Source organism: Morus notabilis, unplaced genomic scaffold (assembly GCF_000414095.1).
Source record: "Morus notabilis unplaced genomic scaffold, ASM41409v2 Scaffold416, whole genome shotgun sequence".
Lineage (NCBI taxonomy): Eukaryota > Viridiplantae > Streptophyta > Magnoliopsida > Rosales > Moraceae > Morus > Morus notabilis.
Window position 1 is genome coordinate 370,778 of NW_010368049.1, and position 23,207 is coordinate 393,984.

Below are 23,207 nucleotides of genomic sequence, written 5' to 3' on the forward strand. Positions count from 1 at the left end.
TGCATCATATTTTAATTAGCCAGCTTGTTTATTACGTCTTCATTACCCCTATATATTATGGTAGAAATATTAGCATATACACGATATATCTATATATATATATATATATCATAGAGTAGTACTCTCATCTGGCTTAAAAAGATTACAGAAATTAATAAACACAAAAAGAATGTAGAAAGGTTCATAAAGGATCCAAAGTGAAGATTTACTTAATTATTAATTAGCAGCATCTCACACTCTGTCCCCAGCTAATTGTGAGCCACTTTTCTCATGGAAATTTGACATGCATGATTGTTAACTTTTCCAAGTAATTTCTAATTCACTAACCATAGTGATTAGCTTCAAGCAGTTCCCTATATATTTAATTATCTTTTCGAAGTTTGGTGAGAACTTAATTCCCTTCTGATTAGAAGTAATTAATCTAGGGCCCGACAAAATTAATCATATGATTAGTTAGACCTTCATGAATCATACGACGGATACCGATCACGAATTAAATACTTGCACTTCAATATTCTTTTGGTAACAAATTAAACTATTTCACTTGCTTGCGTAAATCTTAAGGGTAAACTGAACATGAATTAATGAATGTGTTATGGATTGCTTTCAAACGTTATCTTATGTCAGCTGGCTAGGGTTTACTCTCATTGATCGTTGTAAGACCGCAAAGAAATCATGAATACATTTCAAAAAAAAAAAAAAAAAAAAAAAAAAAAAAAAAAACCCCGAGTGGGTCATGCCCCTCCATTAATAATGCTTAATTAATCTTCTAATGCGTTAAGTTAGTTGTGATCAAAGTTTAATTAATTTAAAAACTGACTTGTCTAGTTTTAGTAATTATGAATTATGAATGAGAGAAAGAGAGTTAGGGGTTAATTATCTGTTTTCTCATTATAGTGAAGAAGGAGAATTGAAGAAGAAGGCTTAGAGTCAAGTCCAAAATGGGTGTTGAGATCGATGGGTGCGGAATATTTAAGGTACGGTGTCTAGCTCAACAAGGACACAAATTCCAAATTTGTAGTGTTTAAGGGATTAAAAAAAAGTTTTGAATGCAACATCTAGCTAACATGAAAACTCTTTTAGTAATATATATATATTTGACAATGGTGGATGGAATATCATTGATATCTTTGTTATGAGCTTTTCCAAGCCCACCAACCAATTTTTGCCCTGAGAACATATAAAAGCCAAAATAAGAAAGAAAAGAGAATGAAAAGTCATGAAAAAGAGGCATATAATATTTAAATACTTTTGTGAATTTGACCAAGAAGATTATAACATGATTATGTATTAATTTATTGCTCGACCAATTAGAGGTAAAAGAAATTGAGTGTGATCATAAATGTTAATTAAGTAAAATAATATAATGTGATAGGAAGACACATAGAAATTAGGAGGTAGTGGCCTGTGGCCCTCAGAAACACGTACACCACAATCTCTTTAGACCAAAATAATAATAATAATAATAATAATAATAATAATAATAATAATAATAATAATAACAATAATAAAATAAGGAAGATGTGCGAATCTGTGGCTTTGGAAAGAAAAACAACCATAAATATCTGTTGTTTTGTTTATGAATAAAGACATCCCACAAAACGGATTCCCAATTTTTGGCTTCATTTGAAAATCCCTAAAGGACAAACAAATTAAATAAACAATTTGCCTGTAAATATTTAGTGTTACTCACTTATGGACAAATTAAATAAAGCAAAGGCCATTTTTTTTATTAATCCAGTTGTGGAATTTGTGAAAGGAAGACTACCACAATTTTAAAAAGATTTAAGTGATGTAAGTAAAATACTAATTATATGCCATGATTGTAATTTCATGTATGCTTTGACTAAAATTATAAAATAAAAAATATTAGGTGACGATTAAGAGAGATAACTGACTGTTTTAGTCCTCCAGTCCCAAATCCAAAAAAAAAAAAAAAAAAGTGATAATCAAGAGTATACTAGCTATTTTTATTTTCTCAATACATATACATATACATATACATATATGTATGTAGTTGATGTAGGGATGTACAAGACATCATAACCATAACCTTGTCGGCTAATTATTATTTTTACAACCAAAGATCGATTGTATCACACCGCCACAGAAAATTTCTCTTTAATATTATGTATAATTTTGGTCATGAAATAAATGTGATATCAATATATTATATATATATATATATGACTAAAGTTAGACCTTTTCCTTCTCTCTTTTTTTTTTTTTTCTTTTTTCTCCTTTCAAAGGGCACTCCAACAGGGAAAAAAAATCGACGGAGATCGAGGAAAATGGCTTCCTTTTCAATCTTGGATAATTATTTTTTTGTTCTTGAAATATTAAAAAATAGTAGATAAATATGTGGGTGTTTACGTAGTTTTTTTTTAAGGGATGTTTACGTAGATATTGAAAAGTACGTGCTACTATTGTAAAATACTAAAAAGAAAGGCCCCTGCCGACTCAAACACCAGTAAGTATATTATGTACATACATTATATAGTGGTGTTTGGTTTTGGTGAGGACAAAAGAGACAACTCGAACCCACACTAAGATCTCCTCCAAGATATAAAACATTTATAGTTTATAAACAACACATTTATCTCTCTCTCTCTCTCTCTCTCTCTCTCTCTCTATATATATATATATATATATATCGGAATTTCTTTTATTTTCATCTTTCAAATTTGTTTATTACCATGCTTTACATACACGCACATATTCATAATATATATATATATATTTAATAATGTGAATCTCTCACTAGAGTCTTGTCTTTGGTGGTTAATTTTCTAGTCTGGTGTCCTCGCTATATAATAATATTTTTGGAATAGAATTAACTAGAAGTTGCAACACTTTAATGATGACGCAAAAGTGAAAATTAACTATTATATTAGACTATAAGAATTTTTCCTCACACATAATAATCTTTTTGAGATTTTGTTTATATTGACACTTTTAATATAGAGATAAAAAAAAAAATAATAGTGGGACCCAACGTTATTTGCTTGGTTTCATCATAAATGATTTTATTGGCATATATTGGAGCATAAATTGGTTGTATTTATGTTTTTTAAGAAACAATATATGAACTATGCAAATTACATTTGCAGTTGTTATAAATATGCAATGGCTATCATATGACTCTTTTTTTTATGAAAGAAAATAAGAAAGAAACATGATATTGTATGACAATTTAATATATGTGATTAGAAACTTATGAGTTGTCATCTTAAATTTTGTTTTATAAAAAAGAACATAATCAGTAAATTCACGGTCGGCTTTCATTGGTTTCATGTCAACCTTTAGATCTCCTTTATTTTGTATTTTTCTTTTTTCAAAATGTCCGCTTAATTTATCGTTTTAAGTTACTATATATAAATGTATACGCTTAAGTTACCTTAATCAGGTAAGTGTAACATATTTCATATGAATTTTTTAACTTTTGATGTAACATGTTAACACTGAAACAAGTTACGTATAGAGATTACATTCTATTGAGTGTTACACTTTGACAAAATGAGTGTTACACACACAAACGATATTATACAGACGGATAAAAATGTTACATTTGCCGAATTCGTACGGCCGCCATATTAAAGATATTTTCATATATATATATATATATATGTATGTATGTATATGGGCAAAACTTATTGCATAGTTATCACAACAATCCCGTCAACATAATTAAGATAGATTAACTATGTGAAATAACTCATAGAAATATTGATCTTGAATAGAAAGTTAACATCCAAATGACATGAAAATGCCTTTTACAACTTCATGTAAAGTGAAGTTTTTACGTGAGTTTGCTAATTACACTTCCTGTGGAGTTCACATTAAAAGCTTCATTCATTTCACCGATTCAAATTTTTAATTTTTAATTTCTACAGTTAAAAGCTCTCAGAATATGTCACATCTAACTTTTTTTGCTACAGTTAAAAACTCTCAAAAAATATCACATCTCAGCTCGAATTGAAAACTCAAACCCGCAAAGCGAACGAAGTTATTATCTCAACTTGATAAGTGAAAGCTTGGAAAATAATGAGTTGTAGTATAAATCAATCTGTTCTACGTTAATTTTCTTGACTAAGAATAATCATTATGACCAGTTCCTTTTTGAACTCATACGCTTTTCATAAAGTTAAGACTTGATTTAAAAATCATTAATTGTGACAGTCAAAGTTCAATGACGCATAGTGGATAATCTCATTTGGTGGCTTTAAAAATAAGCAGGGCATTAAGGGCCGTTTGATAGTACTGTAGATTTTGAAAAAATTATTGTTAGTTGTGCTGAAAAAAAAAATCAACTGTTACAAAAAATAGCTGAGTGTTTAGCAAGATTGAGAATTTATGGGTGCGTTTGTTTTCGGTTTTGAAAACATTTTTTGAGGAGGAAAAATTAAAACCGGAAAGAAGACCGTGTTTGGAAAAACTCCGCAAACAAAATCAAAAACAAAAACGTTTTTGTATGTTTCCCAAAAACTGATGCTTTTTTTGAAAACGGATTAAAGTCGTTTTCATTTTCTCCAGCTTACCTACATCTCTCTGGCCGTCCTCTTCTCTCCCTCTACGCCATTCTCTTCTCTCCCTCTCGCTGTTCTCTTCTCTTCCGCTCACGGTGGGCTTCTAGCTGGAATCGCACGTCTCGAAATCTAAACGACAGCCTTCTTCTACGGTTTCTTCTTCGGTCTCCGACTCTGCTCCGCCTCTACTCCTCCAAATCAACCAAGGTATGCCCATTAATTTGATTTGTTGATGATTTTTTTGAGTATTGCCAGTATTTGCTGAAGATCTGGGTGTTTGGCAAGGATCATCGGATTTCTTACCCGGCAAGGTTTGGTAGATCTTGTTATAATAATGAAAATGGTGATGGTGGTTATCAGGTGACTGTGGCCATCCCTGAGGTTTCCCACTTGGGTTGGGGGCATTGGTACACTCTGAGAGAGCTCGAGGCGTTGACGGGCAGCTTCTCGCCGTTGAATGTCGTCAGAGGACATTAATTGATGAAACGACAATAATAATGTTTGAGTAGTCCTTTTTAATTGATTAAATGACAATAAATTGGTGTTTGAAAGGGGACAAGTTGAGGAGGAGTTTAATATATTATTATTTTAAATACTATTACATGTTTTCAAAATTGAAACCACCAAACGCAGTTTCAATTTTTTTTAGATTGAAAATAATATCTGAATAAAACTATCAAACGCATTTTCAAAAATGATTCCTGCCTAAAAATGGAAACGTTTTCATTTCTATTTTCATACAGAAAACAAAATCATTTTGGAACGAGTTCCAAACGCGTCTTATATTTCACCATGAGTATTATGGGTATTATGAAAGTTTTATTAATTGTAATTCATGTTGATTCCCGCATAATCTAAAAGCCAAAGTTACATTTGGACTGCTTCTGATTTTAGCTCTAAATTCTTCAAAAATTCTTTAAAAATCACTTTTTTAGATTTTTTCCAAACACAAATTTCAACTGTGTATCTGACTAGAGAATTGATTTTGGGCTCTAAAAACCACTACTAAACGCGGCCTGAGTTAATTGTTGCCTTGAACGTCCTCGTAAAGTCTTGCATTATGTCAATGGTCCTGTGTAATCTTTTAGCAAAGGTCTAGTACTAAATTTACTAAAGTACCAACGATCATTTTTTCACTATCAAGTGGTGGCCTAATTAGAGATGAGCTTTTTACCCGCATCTACGTTAAGTTCGTTTAAAGTGTTTTGAGACTATTTTCTACTGTTTAACATTCATCAACCTCTAGTGGGGCTGAAGAAACATGCTTTGTCTCCCAATGTAAATAGCTATAACTCAAAACTGATCAGTCTCCGGCGAATGTGAGGCTTTTTTATCGCATCCAAAGAATAACTATTGCGGCATCGTTCACTTCGCGGATTTGAGTTTTTAATTCGAGTTGGGATGTGACATTTTTTTGAGAGCTTTTCACTATAGCAAAAAAAAAAAATTCGATATGACATTTTCGAAAAAATTTTTACTGTAGAAATCTAAAACTGAAAACTCAAATTGGTAAAATGAACGAGGCGTTGCAAGTCTCTTCTTCTTACTATTTTTTCCATTAAAAACTCCCTTTTTCATGAGACGTCAACATCGTCAACTCTTATTTTTCACCTAAGAGTGAAAATCTTTGGACCCAATTTTCGAAGTCATGTTGAATATTTTAACGTATCTGTAACACTTAGGACCGGGCATGTCCCGAAAGGACAGAAAAATTCCGAATATTTTTTATCTTAGAAGTAGAACCCCAAGAGTAAAAGAATAAGCAAAGCAGAAAGTGTCCCAATTTTAAATTTGTACGCTGCGGAATGTTGTTTATATGTGCTACTCTTTGTCTGCTTTCATTACACTGAATGACTATACACTTGCGAAGAAAACCTAGGCCCAGATGCTTGGATTATATAACAAGGCAAAATTGTTTGACTTTATCATTTACCGTGAATACATAGAGACATAAGTCCAAGACAGGCTTTTAAAAGAACCATTACCCTCTGTTTATAACATGTTTAACGGTGTTTCCTCCCCACTATTATAGTTCAATCTTCATAGGCAATATTATTGATTTATTTATTATTTGGGAGTTTTTTTTTTTTTTTGGTAAGTTATGAAAAGATAAGCTACTGGAAAATTTTTATTTTCAGTCGTCATATATGTATTATAAACTATTTATTTTATATACTTTTAAATCTTATATGATTTTAATCAGATCTAAATAGACGTTTGGTTTATAGGTTCAGAATCATGATTCAAAATTATTCTCAGTTTACGTGTGTTTTTTGTGAAAAAAAACACTGTTATAAACTATAAACTATTATCCGAATCATGGCACGAATCCTTACTCAAAACGCAGCATAAGAGTCAGAGACGACTCTACCACTAAAAAAAAACCCACTAAAAAAATTCATTATTATTTTTGCTCGTACTCACACTCCACTTTTGTTCCCTTCCAAGCGAGAATACCCTACTAAAATTTCACAAAAAGGCACGTAATACACACGAGAAGAATCTGATGTTAGCTGTCAATTCCTATGGTTATGGACTAGGATGGAAAGACTAAAAGGGCAATATCGTAATTATAAAAAAAAGCCATTTGGACGGTAGACAATGGCTCTTCAGTTTTGCATCTTTTTCTTTTCTCATGACTTGCCCTTTAACCCTTTTTAAAATAAAAAAAAATGGCTTCCTATACTCCTAGCATTATTGTATTTCTTTTTGGGCAATCTTATTTTGTTAAGTATATACTATATTAGAGTAGTTACCATTTATTTCTCCTCAAGAAAGAAAAAGTTGGATTGTAACGTTTGCTATCTAGATGATTACCAAATTCACCATTTTTTCCCAATAATTACAATGTTAATGTTAAGCTCTGAAAAGCTTAATGATGACAAGTTAGGTAATAGGTGCTAGCTAGAATGGAGAAGAAAAGTGGCCATTGGGCCTTATTGGGCCCACATTGCCGGATATTGTAATGTAAAGCTGCCGTTTAATGTATGTCATAGCCGGCGGTGGCTGCCGTTTACTTGCTTGTTTTACACAAAGCCGCATAATTTTGTAGTTGGAATAGTTCCAATTTTTTGAGGCTTTTTGGAGGAGCCAACGCATTGTTATATAAAGAGCAAAGGAGACAGACAGAGAGAAAGCACAGAAAAAAAGAACACTCCAAATAGAGTTAGAGAGAGAGAGAGAAGAGAACTACATTACATAATCTCTCTCTTTTCTTGTCTTGCTCTTTCATTTTGGCTTATCTCTCTTGCTTTCTTTGTTAAAACACATTTGTCTGCGTGTGTATATATACATATACATATACATCTATATATATATATTGCTCCACCTTCTGTTTGGTTACAGAAGAAGCACACCAAGTTCTCATCTTTTAGAGAGTCCAGAGCCAAAAGAGAGCTTCTTTTCAGGTCTTTTAGGTTCAACATTTGAGATCTGAAATGGGTTTATTTTAGTTTTTTTTTTTCCTTGACAGTTTTTGAAGTTATAGCACTAGTTGTCGTTTGAGCTCTTCAACTGACATTTCCTTCTTTGTTTCTCCTTTTTTGCTTGCCCAAGAAGCAAAATCACCCCAAAAAAAAAAAAAAATGGTGATATAAAGAAAAGAAATATTCGTGCTCTTTTAGCAAAGGAGGTTCTATTAATCCCACACAGATCTACTTGGTCTCTTTTCTCTCACAACACAAACGACAACAATCTTCCATAACTATTCTTTCCTCTGCTTCTCCTCTGTTTTTTTTTTTTTTTCCTTTTTCTGCCCAAAAATGGATGCGATAAAATCCACAGCTATTCTTCCCGACACATTCGGAGGTGCAAGAGACGACATTGCGACGCAAATAGGATTGATATGGGGACAGATCAAAGCGCCATTGATAGTTCCCCTGCTTCAGCTTGCTGTCGTTTTGTGCCTAATCATGTCGCTGATGCTCTTCCTCGAGAGAGTTTACATGGGCATTGTTATTGTCCTTGTAAAGCTCTTTGGCCGTAAGCCAGAGAAGCGTTACAATTGGGAGCCCATAAAAGACGACCTTGAGCTCGGAAACTTAGCATATCCCATGGTTCTTGTTCAAATCCCAATGTACAACGAAGGGGAGGTTTGTATAAAGTCGGAGCCATAAGATTAAAACTTCAAAAGAAAAACAAAAATCTATTGACTCATTTTCATTCTTTCTTTCTTTTTCTCTCTTGACACAAACAGGTTTATCAGCTTTCAATAGGAGCTGCATGTGGGCTATCATGGCCGTCTGATAGAATCACAATCCAAGTTCTTGATGATTCAACTGATCCAACAATCAAGGTAAAAAAAGAAAATAAAAGAATCCCATTTGAGAAAACGACCAAAAGAGTTATGTGATATCAAAATTTGGGCTGAACAAAAAAAAAAAACACACAATATTTGTTTGATAAATACACACAGGACTTGGTGGAGCTAGAGTGCCAGAGATGGGCAAGCAAAGGCGTAAACATAAAGTACGAGATAAGGGACAACAGGAATGGATACAAAGCCGGGGCTTTGAAGGAAGGAATGAAGCGTAGCTACGTTAAGCATTGTGATTATGTCGCGATTTTCGATGCGGATTTTCAACCCGAACCGGATTTCTTATGGCGAACCGTTCCTTTCCTTGTGCACAACCCGGAAATTGGTCTGGTTCAGGCTCGGTGGAAGTTTGGTAAGTAATCTTTAAAATAAAATAAAAATAAAAAAAAACCTTAATTTGGATTTCTTAGATTTTGACTAATATTTTGTTGGTTCTAATTATGTACGTACTCGTATTGTAGTTGGTTTAGTTTAGTATGTTTTCTTCGTGGCTTATGTTTTTAGGTCCTAAACAAAACTAGCGTCTTTTTTGAAAACTGTCGGTGGGTCTGATTTGGCATGTGGAAATTTTAAGATTTTATTAGTGAAGAAAGGAGGGAAAAAAAAAAAAAAAAACAGTGGGACCCACCTCTTTGGTTTTTCATCTTCTTTTTGCTTTGGCAATCTGTAAAATCACGGTCATTAGTCTTGGTTGGCTGCCTCTAAATCGGCCACGTTTGACCCTCTTATCACTCTTCATTTTCTCTCAAAGACCCACAAAATTTTAACCAAAACCACATGTGGAAAATACAATTAATAGTATACAGATCTTCTTTTCCAGGCGTTTTTTTTTCCCCCTTTTTATATGTGTTTTTTTTTTTTTTCTTTGATAATTCATGTTTATAAACGGTAGATAAAATATACAAAACTAACAAAATCTGATGATTAAAAACCGAACCCATGCTAATAAGTTTATCTTTTCTTATCCTTTTGTCTTTCTGTTTTAAACTTCAAAGGGTCATGAAATGCACTAATAATAGGTTGGATGGCCCCTTCTCTATTGATATTCTCTTATTCATGCAATTGTTAGGTGGATTGAACTGGTAGCAACCAGCAATTAATAAAGAATCATTTATAGGAAGCAACTAATATCAGAACTCATTTATGATAATAATTTTGGTTTTTTTTTTTTTAATTCTGAAAAAGGGTGGGGTCAGTTTCTATAGCCCAAAAGATTGCATGCTAAAATGGACCACTAGGGTCCAAATTTTGAGAAATAGCTATTAAGGTGAAAAGCTTAACTCATACAGTTCTTGTACAAATGGTCAATCTCCATCTTTCTTTTTCCCTCTGCACAATCTATTTCCTTTTCACAACATGAATAGTAAGTAAACGAAATGGACTGTTTTAAAAGTCAAAAAACATTATAAATTGCATCAACTAAAAAAAAAACATTATCTAGTACGCTTGACGCATCAGAAAATTATGTTTTTTTAACCGTTAAATCTATGTATTTTTTAACTTTTATGTGATTTTAAGCGGATTAAACGAATAAAAAACTTGATATGTTGATATATTAGCGTTGTTTCTTAAAAAAAAACATTGACAAGAAATCTCATAAATTAACATGTCTAAATTAGTAATCACTCTATTTTATGACTCAAATTTTTTTACCACATTATTTTCTCATAAAAAATTTTAAATTTCTTTTGAGACTTCATGTTTAAACTTACGAAGTAAAAAAACACCAATAGTTAGACGTAATTTTATATTTGATAGTAAGAAAAGTTTTCACTGTATAGTTGTATACTCGTATTTGATCTTATATCATTTTAATATTCAACTGTCATCTAGAAATGTGGGCTTCCTTATCATGAAAGGCCTACCAAAATTCGTTAAAAAAAAAAAAAAAAAAAAAAAAAAAAAAAAAAAAAAAAAAAAAGAGAAATATACATGTAAATGAGTAGTCTAGATTTGGGGGGCTTTTCTGTCATGAGACATGTTGAGCGTATCAATACTGGTTATATTCAGGTTCTGTTTGTTTCTCCAACGATGGAATTGCAAGTACCCCCAAAAAACCAAAAGGGTATGTTTGAACATGAAGAATATTAGCAGGGGCATATCTGTCTCAACAAATTGGATTTTCTTTCTTTTCCCTAGCCGGCAATTGCATGTGCTGTGTTAATGGTGGACCTCCTTCCCTAGTCAGTATCAATGCTCTGTTAACCGACAAATGAGTTTACTTCATCTGATATGATTATTTAATACCATATAAAATAAAACATATGTTTGATAGAAGTGTAAATATGGTAATATTTGTTTAACTTTTATCATCTTGTTTAATTATTTATGTTTAATTATTTATTTATTTATTTTCAGTTGGGGTTTTCTTTTTTTTTTTTTTTTTTTTTTTTGGCAGTGAATGCTGATGAGTGCTTGATGACTAGAATGCAAGAGATGTCACTGGATTACCATTTCACTGTGGAGCAAGAAGTGGGCTCCTCCACCTATGCCTTTTTTGGATTCAATGGTCAGTTTACTAACACTTTTTTTTTTTAATTATTATTTGATCCATTCTTCCCTATGAACTCATAGCTTAGTGTAGCTTTTTACTCTTTAAATCTCATTAAAATCACATTAAAATAAAAAAAAAACACAAAACACAATTAATTTTTAATAAATTTGACTAGCAGTAATTTTAACAAATATCTTTAAAAATAAATACGTCAGAATTTTTATCATTCACAAGCATAATTGATAATTCATTTTTCACGTTGTGCGGTAGAAATCTCTTTTTTTATTTTTTCACTTCTTTTCTTTGCCAAAAATGTATGAATATAAAATTCAGGATTTTTAGCATATTTGTCCTCTAGACTTATCATGGTTTAGCAAATTGCCCCCCTCCCTCCTCCTAAACTTTTAATTTTAGCAAGTTACCCCCTGAACTTGTAATATGTCCCATTTTGATGATGATTGTGTTAAATTAGTGTCAAAAAAGCACGTTCAGTCAAAAATTTTAACATTTTAATTCAAATGTAATACAAATTTTTTAATATCTCAACTTTTAATCCTTTAAATCTAAAAAAAAAAATTGAGCAAATTGAATTAAATAGGACACATTGTAACAAATTTACAAATTTAAAAGATAACTTACTAAAATTAAAAATTTAAGAAGTAATTTATTAAATCACGATAAGTTTAGAGAGTAATTATGCCAAAAATCCTAAAATATACTTCGAAACTAATTTAATAGAATGATTTGGGAGTTTGAGAAAGAGTTTACTTTTCTTTAACTGTGATGTTTATGGTATAACTTTTTTTTTTTTTTTGGTGATGCAATTAATAATAATAATACAGGGACAGCTGGTGTGTGGAGAATTGCTGCACTAAATGAGGCAGGAGGATGGAAGGACCGTACAACTGTGGAAGACATGGACCTGGCTGTTAGGGCAAGTCTCAAGGGCTGGAAATTTGTGTACCTTTGTAATCTTAAGGTACTTAATATTGCTATACCAATGTTTCAAAAATGAAAATGTCTTTGTTACTTGCATATTTTATTAATGGTAAGGCAACCAGATATTAAGAGTTGGAGTCAAGGAAAAAAAAAACTTGTTATACAATTTTTATCCTATAGATCACATCAGATTAATAAAAATACGGTATTTTAACAAAACTTCATGAAAATCCGTTAATTGAAAACCGTTTCCCGATTAAAAAATTCTCAAAAAAAAATTAATGGAAACCTATTCTACCTCTTTTTGAAAAAGAAAAAAAATAATAATCTAACATCCTATCATATAAAGCATTTTTATGTACATTCTAATTATGAGACATGCAGTTATTACACAGGGACCTACGTAAATGTGACTAGCAGTAATTTTAACAAATATCTTTAAAAATAAATAAGTCAGAATTTTTATCATTCACAAGCATAATTGATAATTCATTTTTCACGTTGTGCGGTAGAAATCTCTTTTTTTATTTTTTCACTTCTTTTCTTTGCCAAAAATGTATGAATATAAAATTCAGGATTTTTAGCATATTTGTCCTCTAGACTTATCATGGTTTAGCAAATTGCCCCCCTCCCTCCTCCTAAACTTTTAATTTTAGCAAGTTACCCCCTGAACTTGTAATATGTCCCATTTTGATGATGATTGTGTTAAATTAGTGTCAAAAAAGCACGTTCAGTCAAAAATTTTAACATTTTAATTCAAATGTAATACAAATTTTTTAATATCTCAACTTTTAATCCTTTAAATCTAAAAAAAAAAAAAATTGAGCAAATTGAATTAAATAGGACACATTGTAACAAATTTACAAATTTAAAAGACAACTTACTAAAATTAAAAATTTAAGAAGTAATTTATTAAATCACGATAAGTTTAAAGAGTAATTATGCCAAAAATCCTAAAATATACTTCGAAACTAATTTAATAGAATGATTTGGGAGTTTGAGAAAGAGTTTACTTTTCTTTAACTGTGATGTTTATGGTATAACTTTTTTTTTTTTTTGGTGATGCAATTAATAATAATAATACAGGGACAGCTGGTGTGTGGAGAATTGCTGCACTAAATGAGGCAGGAGGATGGAAGGACCGTACAACTGTGGAAGACATGGACCTGGCTGTTAGGGCAAGTCTCAAGGGCTGGAAATTTGTGTACCTTTGTAATCTTAAGGTACTTAATATTGCTATACCAATGTTTCAAAAATGAAAATGTCTTTGTTACTTGCATATTTTATTAATGGTAAGGCAACCAGATATTAAGAGTTGGAGTCAAGGAAAAAAAAAAAAAAAACTTGTTATACAGTTTTTATCCTATAGATCACATCAGATTAATAAAAATACGGTACTTTAACAAAACTTCATGAAAATCTCTTAATTGAAAACCGTTTCCCGATTAAAAAATTCTCAAAAAAAAAAATTAATGGAAACCTATTCTACCTCTTTTTGAAAAAGAAAAAAAAAATAATCTAACATCCTATCATATAAAGCATTTTTATGTACATTCTAATTATGAGACATGCAGTTATTACACAGGGACCTACGTAAATGTTACACGCCAACTGCAATTTTAATAAATTTGTATGAAATTTTTTATGTTTGGCGCAATAATATGACCCTTTTTTTTTTCCATGTTCCATTAATGATTTTGGCTAACAGGTGAAGAATGAATTGCCTAGTACTTTGAAGGCGTACCGATACCAACAACACCGTTGGTCCTGTGGTCCAGCCAATCTTTTCAGGAAAATGGTTATGGAGATTGCAAGGAACAAGGTTAGAGACAAGACTTTTTTAAATTTCATTCCTTTCTTATATTCATGAACTTAGCAAAACGAAAATGATGTGTGCTTAATAATTAATAATATAATTCTCAACTTCTGCTCTTTTTTTTTCTTTTTTTCTTTTTTTTTAATGCAGAAAGTGACATTGTGGAAGAAAGTGCATGTGATTTACAGCTTCTTCTTCGTAAGGAAGATTGTGGCGCATATCATTACGTTTGTCTTTTACTGTGTCGTTTTGCCAGCAACTGTTTTGGTCCCTGAAGTTCATGTTCCGAAATGGGGAGCTGTCTACATTCCTTCTATCATCACCCTTCTCAATGCAGTCGGGACTCCAAGGTTTGCTTCCAAAACAACACTTGAATTTGTTTAAAACGATGATCATGCCTGTCTGTTCTTAGATTCGAACTACAATTCAAGTTAATTTGTTACGCTGTCTACTCTCATAAAAATTTAAAATTCTGTTGAAACTTTTGAAATGTTTCTTGTACTTATGCTACATATTGAGGCCCATTTTGGTTAGGCTTTTAGGATGACGTGAAAGTTGACTTAGCTATATACATATATAATTGGTTCACGTTATCTTTTTAGTGGACGTTTAGTTTATAGATTTAAAATTATAATTTAAAATTAATCTTGATTTATTTTTGTTTTTTATGAGAAAAAATACTGCAGCGAATCACGAATCATGATTTAAACCATAATACGAATCCTCATACCAAACACATGATTAATTTGATTGTGTTTTATAATTATGCAGGTCACTCCATTTACTAGTTTTCTGGATCCTTTTCGAGAATGTCATGTCGTTACACCGCACAAAAGCCACGATCATCGGCCTACTAGAGGCCAGCCGGGTGAATGAATGGGTTGTCACTGAGAAACTAGGAGATGCCCTCAAGGGAAAAGCAGCAAAAGCGCCCAAAAAACCGCGATTCAAGATCGGAGAAAGGTAGACACACATGTTACATTTTCTTTGGACTGTAAAGAGATCAATATTGTTAAAAGTCAAATACAAGGTGAAAATAGACCTCAATTTGTAAATCTTTTTATTGGGTGTTTGGTATGATGATTCGTATCATGATTCGAATCATGGTTCATTATTCGCTACAGTATTTTCTCTCACAAAAAATACACGTAAACCGAGAATAATTTTAAATTATGGTTTTAAATTTATAAACTAAACGTCCACTTAGTATTATCTAACTTTTTTTTTTTTTTTGCAGGCTTCACTTGCTGGAGCTTGGGGTAGGAGTTTACCTTTTCTTCTGTGGATGGTATGATGTGTTATTTGGGAAGAACCACTTCTTCATATACCTTTTCGTCCAAGCAATAGCCTTTTTCATAATGGGGTTTGGATATGTTGGTACCTTTGTCCCAAACCCTTAGTGGGGGACTCTGAAAAGGAAGGATCAAGTTCTTCTCTTCCGTTTTAAGTTCTCTCTTTGCCATGTGCCTCCAGTGCTTCAGCAGCATTATGTCTTCTTTTTCTTTCATTGTGAGTTGTATCCTACTACAGGTTGTTTAAAAAAAAAAAAAATGGTGGAGGGGAGGGAAAAAAAATGAAAAAAAAAAATGTCATTCTTTTCATCTTCAGCATAAAAGTTCGAGTTAGCGACTCGAATATGGTAGTCCTTTTGTGAATATTCATGAAAAAAGATTTATGGAAATTACAGTAGAAAATGGTGTATGAGGAAGTGCAGCAAATATATATAGGGGGAAAAAAAAAACAAGTGAGGGAAGCTTATGGGAATAACCCCTTTGGCTAGGTCGAAGCACTTCTTTGAATGGTTTGCTTGTAATGGTGAAATTTTGTAGATTTCAACTTTTCTTGGATTTGTTTGGCAAAAAGTACCAAGTTGTTAAATGGCATAAAGTTCACAGTTACGAAATCTGTCTCCCTCTCTTTTTCTTTATTCCTCTCATTTTTTTTTTAATTTATTCAAGCATAACGATACAAGGCTTAGCTAAAGTTTCATAGAAATTTTCTGCTATTAAAAAAAAAAACTTTTTTTTTTAGTCCCGGCAAAAACAGATTATTAATAGTCTTTTACTTTTTAGTTGTTAGATTTACATTAGAATCTGTCTGTTCTGTATAATTTTTTAATTTAATATGATTTTGATTAGATTTAACAGTTAAAAATTAAAAATACTAGTAAGGTGATGAATTATCGGAGAAACTAAAAAAAAAAAGTTTCAGAGCAGTTGAAGAGGACAATAAATAAAAATCCTTACTACTGATCACTTTGGTGGCTCATTAACGTTTATACTTAAAATGCAAACATTTTTTTTTTTTTGGAACTAATTCACCATTGGATATAGACACGTATCATAAATGCATAATAGGATTTTACCTAATCGGATAAATATTAAAAGAGAAATGTTTAATAGAGACTCTTTTTTAGATGCCAGTACTTTTATCTTTTGACAGGTGTTACCTTTCTCTTAAACAAACACGTGGCCTCGTTTATTTCACCGATTTGAGTTTTTTATTTTAAGTTTTTACAGTAAAAATTTCTCAGAAAATGTCACATCTAATTTTTTCTGTTACAGTGAAAAACTCTCAGAAAATATCACATCTCAACTAAAATTGAAAACTCAAATCCACGAAGTAAATGAGGCAACTAGTCAAATTTTCAAAAATAATTATAACATTGTCATCAGTTCAAGATTCAGAAAATATCACATCTCAACTAAAATTGAAAACTCAAATCCACGAAGTAAACGAGACAACTAGTCAAATTTTCAAAAATAATTATAACATTGTCATCAGTTCAAGACCTCAACACACGTTCTTTTTTTTTTCTTTTCTCTATTTGATCAGGAAAAAAAAACTTATAAAATTAGTAAATATATTTTTGACAGATGACTTGAGTTGAAGTTTCTTTTGGAGTATAACTTGAGTGTAGTTTTTGAGTTAAATTTGAGTTATAACTTGGGTTGAAGTTGTAACTTGAATAAAGTTGAGTAAAGTTAAATAAAATTGAAACTTAAAAGAACGTGAACTTAAATAAAGTTGAAACTCGAGTTGTCTTTTTTTGAGTTTTTTGGATAAAAAAACACAAATTTTTGAGGATTGGATATTGGTCTGTTTTTTTTTTTAAAAAAAAAAATCCCTGATGGGCCTACCCGTTATGCGTTTATGGTTTTCCTTTTCCTTTTTTTTTTTTTTTTAGTAAAGTCTACTTTAGCAATTTGATCTTTTATAAATGGAGTTTTGCATTTACAATTTATGTTATCTGGAGATGCTTCAAAAATGTTACGTGAAAAGGTTTTAATGGGATTTTCAATTGGTGAGTTTTTTTAGTTTAAAAATAATAGTTAGTTTAAAAATGTTGCGTTGAAATATACCCACGAAAGTTTGTAACTGTTTATTTCGCTGATTCGAGTTTAAAATTTGAGTTTTACTACAGTAAAAAGCTCTCACAAACAATCACATCTAACTTTTTTACTACAATAAAAAGCTCTCACATAAAATCACATCTTAACTCGAATTAAAACTTCGAATCAGCGAACTAAACGGGTATGATAACACTTAAGGGTGCGGTTCTTATTTGAAAGAAAAGGAAAAAAAAAATAGAGTAGATGCAAATAGGGTATGTGAACAACTGGGTTATAGAATAGGTGGCATTCTTGTCATGTCATATGTTAGAAAAAAAAGTAAAACCATCAAGATTCAAACCCTGTTAGAATTACACTCACTCAGGTTTTAGTCCTAGTATTTTGTAGGGAGAAAGAGGAAAATATGCCAAGACTTGAGATGAATTAAAATTAATAGGCTAATAGTTTACATAAGTTAATAAATAGGCTAAATTACTATTTTTGTTCATAACTTATCTGGTTATGAACAATAACTTGACAAGTTATTGTCCATACTTGTCTGACTATGAACTATAACTTGACAAGTTTGTCCATAACTTATCTAGTTATAAACCATAACTTGATAAGTTATAACCTATTAATTTCTATAACTAAAAATTAGCCTATATACTTTCTTAAGTTTTTCATATTGACCTATTTCATATTATTTTCGTATTTTCTACACTTCATGACAAAATTTCATACATTGATTTACAATATAGCAACGTTTTCAGAATTTTACAAGGATAGCAAAATATTCAAATATTCAAATTTGGAAGAAATTTACGGTCTTTTTTGCCCTTCATTTTTTTTAAAAAGGTGCATATTTCATTTTTTTTTTGTAACCGTGTATACTTTTTCGTCATATAATATAGTTACTATATTATCATCAAATTACATTCTCTAATTGAAACCATTCTAAGAATAATAATTAAAAAAAGAATGGTATCATATACCTTATTATTATCATTATCATCATTCTTACCGCTATCATCATTCTTATCATTAATATCATCATTATAATATTGTTTGATAACAATATCATTGTTATTATTATAATCATTATCGTTACTATCATAATCGTTATTATTACCATAATCATTATCATTACTATTACCATCATAATCTTTATCGTTAATGTTAATGATAACATTATTATATTTACCATTATCACACATAGTTATTACAATCATTATAATGACTGCAATATCATTATATAACAAAAAAAATCATATATTAATCTTTTTTAATTCATTTACTATCCCACATGTAATTATGTTCACACATTTTTAGAGATTTTGGAGAATAGAAACTGTTTTAAACCATTACTAAAAGTGTATTGTAAGGATATTTATGTTCTTACACAATATGATTTTGCTTTATTTATAATATTTCAAAATCATTGTTATAATTAAGTATCGTTTAGTTCATCGATTCGAGTTTTTAATTTGAGTTGAGATGTGATTTTATGTAAGAGTTTTTAACTGTAGTAAAAAAATTAAATTTAACTTTTTATAAAATTTTTTAATTATAATAAAATTAAAATTAAAAACTCAAATCGGTGAAATTAAGGACGCCGGTCTTCAGATTTTGCTACATGTCTATATCACCCCAAATCATAATCCCACTTTTGGGCTGTGAGGAGCCCGAGTCGAATTCTCTGTAACCCAATCCAGTCCAACTTGTTCGTTTTCCAGCCCATCCAGGATTATGAGTCGAACCAAGAGGAAGAAGTTAGTTTTCTGGTTCCAGTACTTCTTCTTCTTCGCTTAAAGCTCGACATTCATGTCCGAATCGTGAAACGGAAATTCGAACTTCGCAAACCTGAAAAATCTGAAATGGCGAAAAGTTTCAATCTCATTCCTAAATCCATTTTCACTCGCCATAGTAAAAAACCTCCCAAGCTCCGACCACTCGCTTCTTCCCGACTCTTCTGCTCCGAACCTGAACCAGAATCCGACATCGTCCGACAATCTGACGAGGTTTCGTCCAACCTCAGAGAAGAAGACGAACGCCATGAACAAGTACAAAAGCTTCAGTCTCTTCTCCAACAGGGCCGTACGGACACCGCCCGTCGGCTGATCAAATCCCTCGTCGCCTCAAAATCGCCTTTTTCTTCGCCGTCCGATCTCTTCTATCTCCTCTCTCTCTCCTCACCCCCCATGAAACCCGCTTTCTCGAGCATGCTCATGTCGGCTTGTTTGGAGTCCAGAATGATCGCCGAAGCCATGGAATTGTACGCCCTGACGAGGAAAGAAGGTACGTTTCCTTCCTTGGCTTCGTTTAACTTGCTTCTAGAAACTTTGATCTCCTCCAAACAGTATGGTAAAGCGCTTGAATTGTTCTATGAGATCGTTGAGTCGCGTTTTCGACCCGATAGGTTTACGTATGCAAAGGCGATTCAGGCTTCAGTTAAGTTGGGGGATTTGAAGAAGGCTGGAGAGTTGTTGAATGGGATGAAGAGGATTGGGATGAGCCCCAATGTGTTTATTTACAATGTGATGCTTGGTGGGTTGTGTAAAGAGAGGAGAATTAGGGATGCGGAGAAGGTGTTTGATGAAATGTCTGAGAGAAATGTGGTTCCGAATTTGGTTACCTATAACACGCTTATTGATGGGTATTGTAAAGTGGGAGAATTGGAGAGGGCTTTTGGGTTGAGAGAGAGGATGAAGGGTGGTAATGTGGGGATGAATCGGGTCACTTACAATGCGCTGCTCGGCGGGCTTTTTCGCGAGGGGAAAATGGTCGAGGCTAAGCAGCTTTTGGGAGAGATGGAAGCTAGTGGGTTTTTGCCGGATTGTGTTACGTATAGTGTGCTTCTTGATGGTCATTCCAAGTGTGGTGATGTTGAGGCATCGCTGGCTGTGTTTGAGGAAGCAGTGAAGAGAGGAGTCAGTTTTAATAAGTATATTTTCGGAATTCTTTTGAATGGTTTGTGCAAAGAAGGGAAAATGGAAATGGCCGGGGAGGTTGTGATTAAGCTGAGGAAAAATGGGCTTGCTCTGGATGAGGTAAGTTATAACACTATGGTGAAAGGATATTGTAAAAGAGGTGACATAGGAAGAGCGATTTCAACCGCTGAGGAAATGGAAATTCGGGGGTTGAGACCCAATTGCATCACTTTTAATACTTTGATTGACAAGTTTTGTGAAATGAAGGAGATGGATAAGGCAGAGGAATTGGTTAAGAAGATGGTAAAGAAGGAAGTTTTCCCAGATGTAGCAACTTATAACACCCTTATCAATGGCTATGGACAAATGCGCGACTTCGACAAGTGTTTTCTCATTCTCGAACAAATGGAGAATGAAGGGGTCAAGCCAAATGTTGTGAGCTATGGTTCTCTCATAAAAAGTTTATGTGGGGATGGTAGGCTTCTTGAAGCTGAAATAATCTTGAGGGATATGGTAAGCGGAGGGGTTACACCAAATGCACAGATATATAACATAATTATTGATGGCAATTGTACAGCGCGAAAATTGAAAGATGCTGCCAGATTCTTTGATGAGATGATTAAAATTGGGATAAGTCCAACACTGGTAACCTACAATGCGCTCATCTATGGGCTTTGCAGAAAAGGAAGGCTAACAGAAGCTGAAGACTTGGTTTCTCAAATTACAAATAATGGATTTAGTCCTGATGTTATCACATACAATTCCCTAATTTCAGGTTATTCTGATGCAGGGAACACCCAGAAATGTCTCGAGGTATATGAAAACATGAAGAGATTGGACATTAAGCCTACGTTAAAAACCTATCACCCTCTAATAACTGGATGTTGCCAGGAAGGTATGGAGCTAGTAGAGAGATTGCGTAAGGAGATGTTACAGTTTGGTTTGCCTCCTGACCGACTTATATATAATGCTATGATTCGTGGTTACGCAGAGCATGACGATGCCCAAAAGGCAGTCTCTCTGCAAACGGAGATGGTAGACCGGGGATTCAACGCTGACAAGATGACCTACAATAGCTTGATTCTGGGGCATTTCGTAGGAGGAAAGTCATCGGCGGTAAACGACATTGTGAACGATATGAAGGCTAAGGGAGTGGTTCCTAAAGCTGATACCTATAACTTACTTGTGAAGGGATATTGTGAACTAAAGGACTTTACAGGGGCATATTTTTGGTGCAGAGAAATGTTTGAGAATGGATTTCTTCTAAATTCCAGGACATTCAATGAGCTAATCTCTGGCCTTCAACAGGAGGGTAGGTTGTTGGAAGCCCAAATTGTGAGCTCTGTAATGAGTGACAATAGAAGAGACAATTGCGGCTCCACTGAGGCTTTATATGCCTCTGCCATAGTGTAGGAAACAGATGTTCAACTATGGAAAGGTTTATTCATATATGCCTGAGGTTCTATATGCCTCTGCCAAAGTGTACTCGGATTTGTACACTATAAAATAGAACTTGGTCAGATACCCCCATACAACAAAATGCTCGGTAAACAAGCGGCCGATGCTCCTCCCCATCGGGATAAGGATGTATCTCGTTTTTTATATCAAACATTGCCATAACTAGGTTTCAAGATCTTCCTCGTTCCACATTTTAAGCATGTTGTATTGGTACCAGCTTCATAATGTTGAGGTAAGCAAAAAGTCCTTATCTGACTTTAAGCCCCGAGGGCACAATTTTTCTCACAAAAGTTAGTCTTGAATTGCAAGAGAGATGGTAATGCGTTGAATTGTCAATGCATTACCGGTCATTCAGTTTCAAATTGTTGGGATTATCAGACCCATCATTTTGTTCCTACTTGATGAATCCCTTGCTAATTTGTCTGCAGATACAGAATTTACGTACAGGATATTCCGAGGCTTTTTGGATAGCCTTGCATGTGACGTTCACTAGTTTATGCGGTTTGCATTGTTGGGTGATTGGACGGTTGTGATTGATGCCTTTGCTGTGTCTCTTTGTATCTCAACGCTTTGTTTAAATCAGTTTCTAGCAAAAAATATCTTGAGGCTCATTAACTTAAGATTGTACTTTACATAGTCAAAAATCATTGAATCTTAAGCACTTTTAACACTCTAGAAGTTGAGATGTGATTGGACGGTTGTGATTGATGCCTTTGCTGTGTCTCTTTGTATCTCAACGCTTTGTTTAAATAAGTTTCGAGCAAAAAATATCTTGAGGCTCACTAACTTAAGATTGTACTTTACATGGTCAAAAATCATTGAATCTTAAGCACTTTTAACACTCTAGAAGTTGAGATGTATCATTCACACACAAAATATAAAGAAATATGTTTCAGCAAATATATACATATATATATATATGTAAAGTTTATATATTGAGGTATAGTTAGGTGTTAACAATGATTTTGAAAAAGTGTAGCCGCCTATATGGTATTTATTGTTGCATACAAGATGTTATCGTGTAAGATTATACCTGCTAAAAGGCAGTAAAACACACCGTTTTAAGATTAAGAATAACACGCCTATTTTGTTTATATTTTATCCCTTTACTAGAGGAATGTGTCCTTTTTGTCTTCAAGGAAAACGCGAAAAAGCTCTTTTTACTTCTCTTGTTTGTAATCACCTGCTAACTTAATCCTTCATTTATTTTTGTTTAAAGAACTAAAAGAAAAGAAGCACAGGCACAGGATATCTGTTTCAAGGAACTTTAATGGTGCCGTGAAAAAAATTTCCGATACCATGTCTGGAAGCACAATAACTCGTAAATTTTACCAAGTGTTGTGTAGGTAACGATAGACTTGTCAATTTTAAAATATTTATGAAAATTTTTGAATTCT

At 32.6% G+C, this 23,207-nt stretch overlaps 2 protein-coding genes across 3 annotated transcripts; both read left to right on the plus strand.

Annotated features, from left to right (window-relative positions):
* The first annotated feature begins 7,765 nt into the window (after positions 1 to 7,765).
* Positions 7,766 to 15,988, plus strand: LOC21395998 (glucomannan 4-beta-mannosyltransferase 9). Its single transcript, XM_024176131.1, has 9 exons — positions 7,766 to 8,617; positions 8,722 to 8,820; positions 8,941 to 9,193; positions 11,240 to 11,350; positions 12,178 to 12,314; positions 13,983 to 14,096; positions 14,241 to 14,440; positions 14,862 to 15,053; positions 15,328 to 15,988. The coding sequence occupies exons 1-9, from the start codon at positions 8,288 to 8,290 to the stop codon at positions 15,488 to 15,490; spliced, it is 1,599 nt and encodes a 532-aa protein (XP_024031899.1). The 5' UTR covers positions 7,766 to 8,287; the 3' UTR covers positions 15,491 to 15,988.
* Positions 15,989 to 19,200: 3,212 nt separating this feature from the next.
* On the plus strand, positions 19,201 to 22,405 carry LOC21395999 (pentatricopeptide repeat-containing protein At5g12100, mitochondrial). Of its 2 annotated transcripts, none has more exons than XM_010114225.2 (2): positions 19,201 to 22,042; positions 22,239 to 22,405. In XM_010114225.2, exon 1 carries the CDS (start codon positions 19,300 to 19,302, stop codon positions 21,763 to 21,765), a length of 2,466 nt encoding a protein of 821 aa, XP_010112527.1. In that variant the 5' UTR covers positions 19,201 to 19,299; the 3' UTR covers positions 21,766 to 22,042; positions 22,239 to 22,405. The 2 variants fall into 2 exon arrangements, with proteins under 2 accessions (XP_010112527.1, XP_024031906.1); XM_024176138.1 differs by having other exon boundaries at positions 19,201 to 21,247; positions 21,344 to 22,405.
* Positions 22,406 to 23,207: the final 802 nt, after the last annotated feature.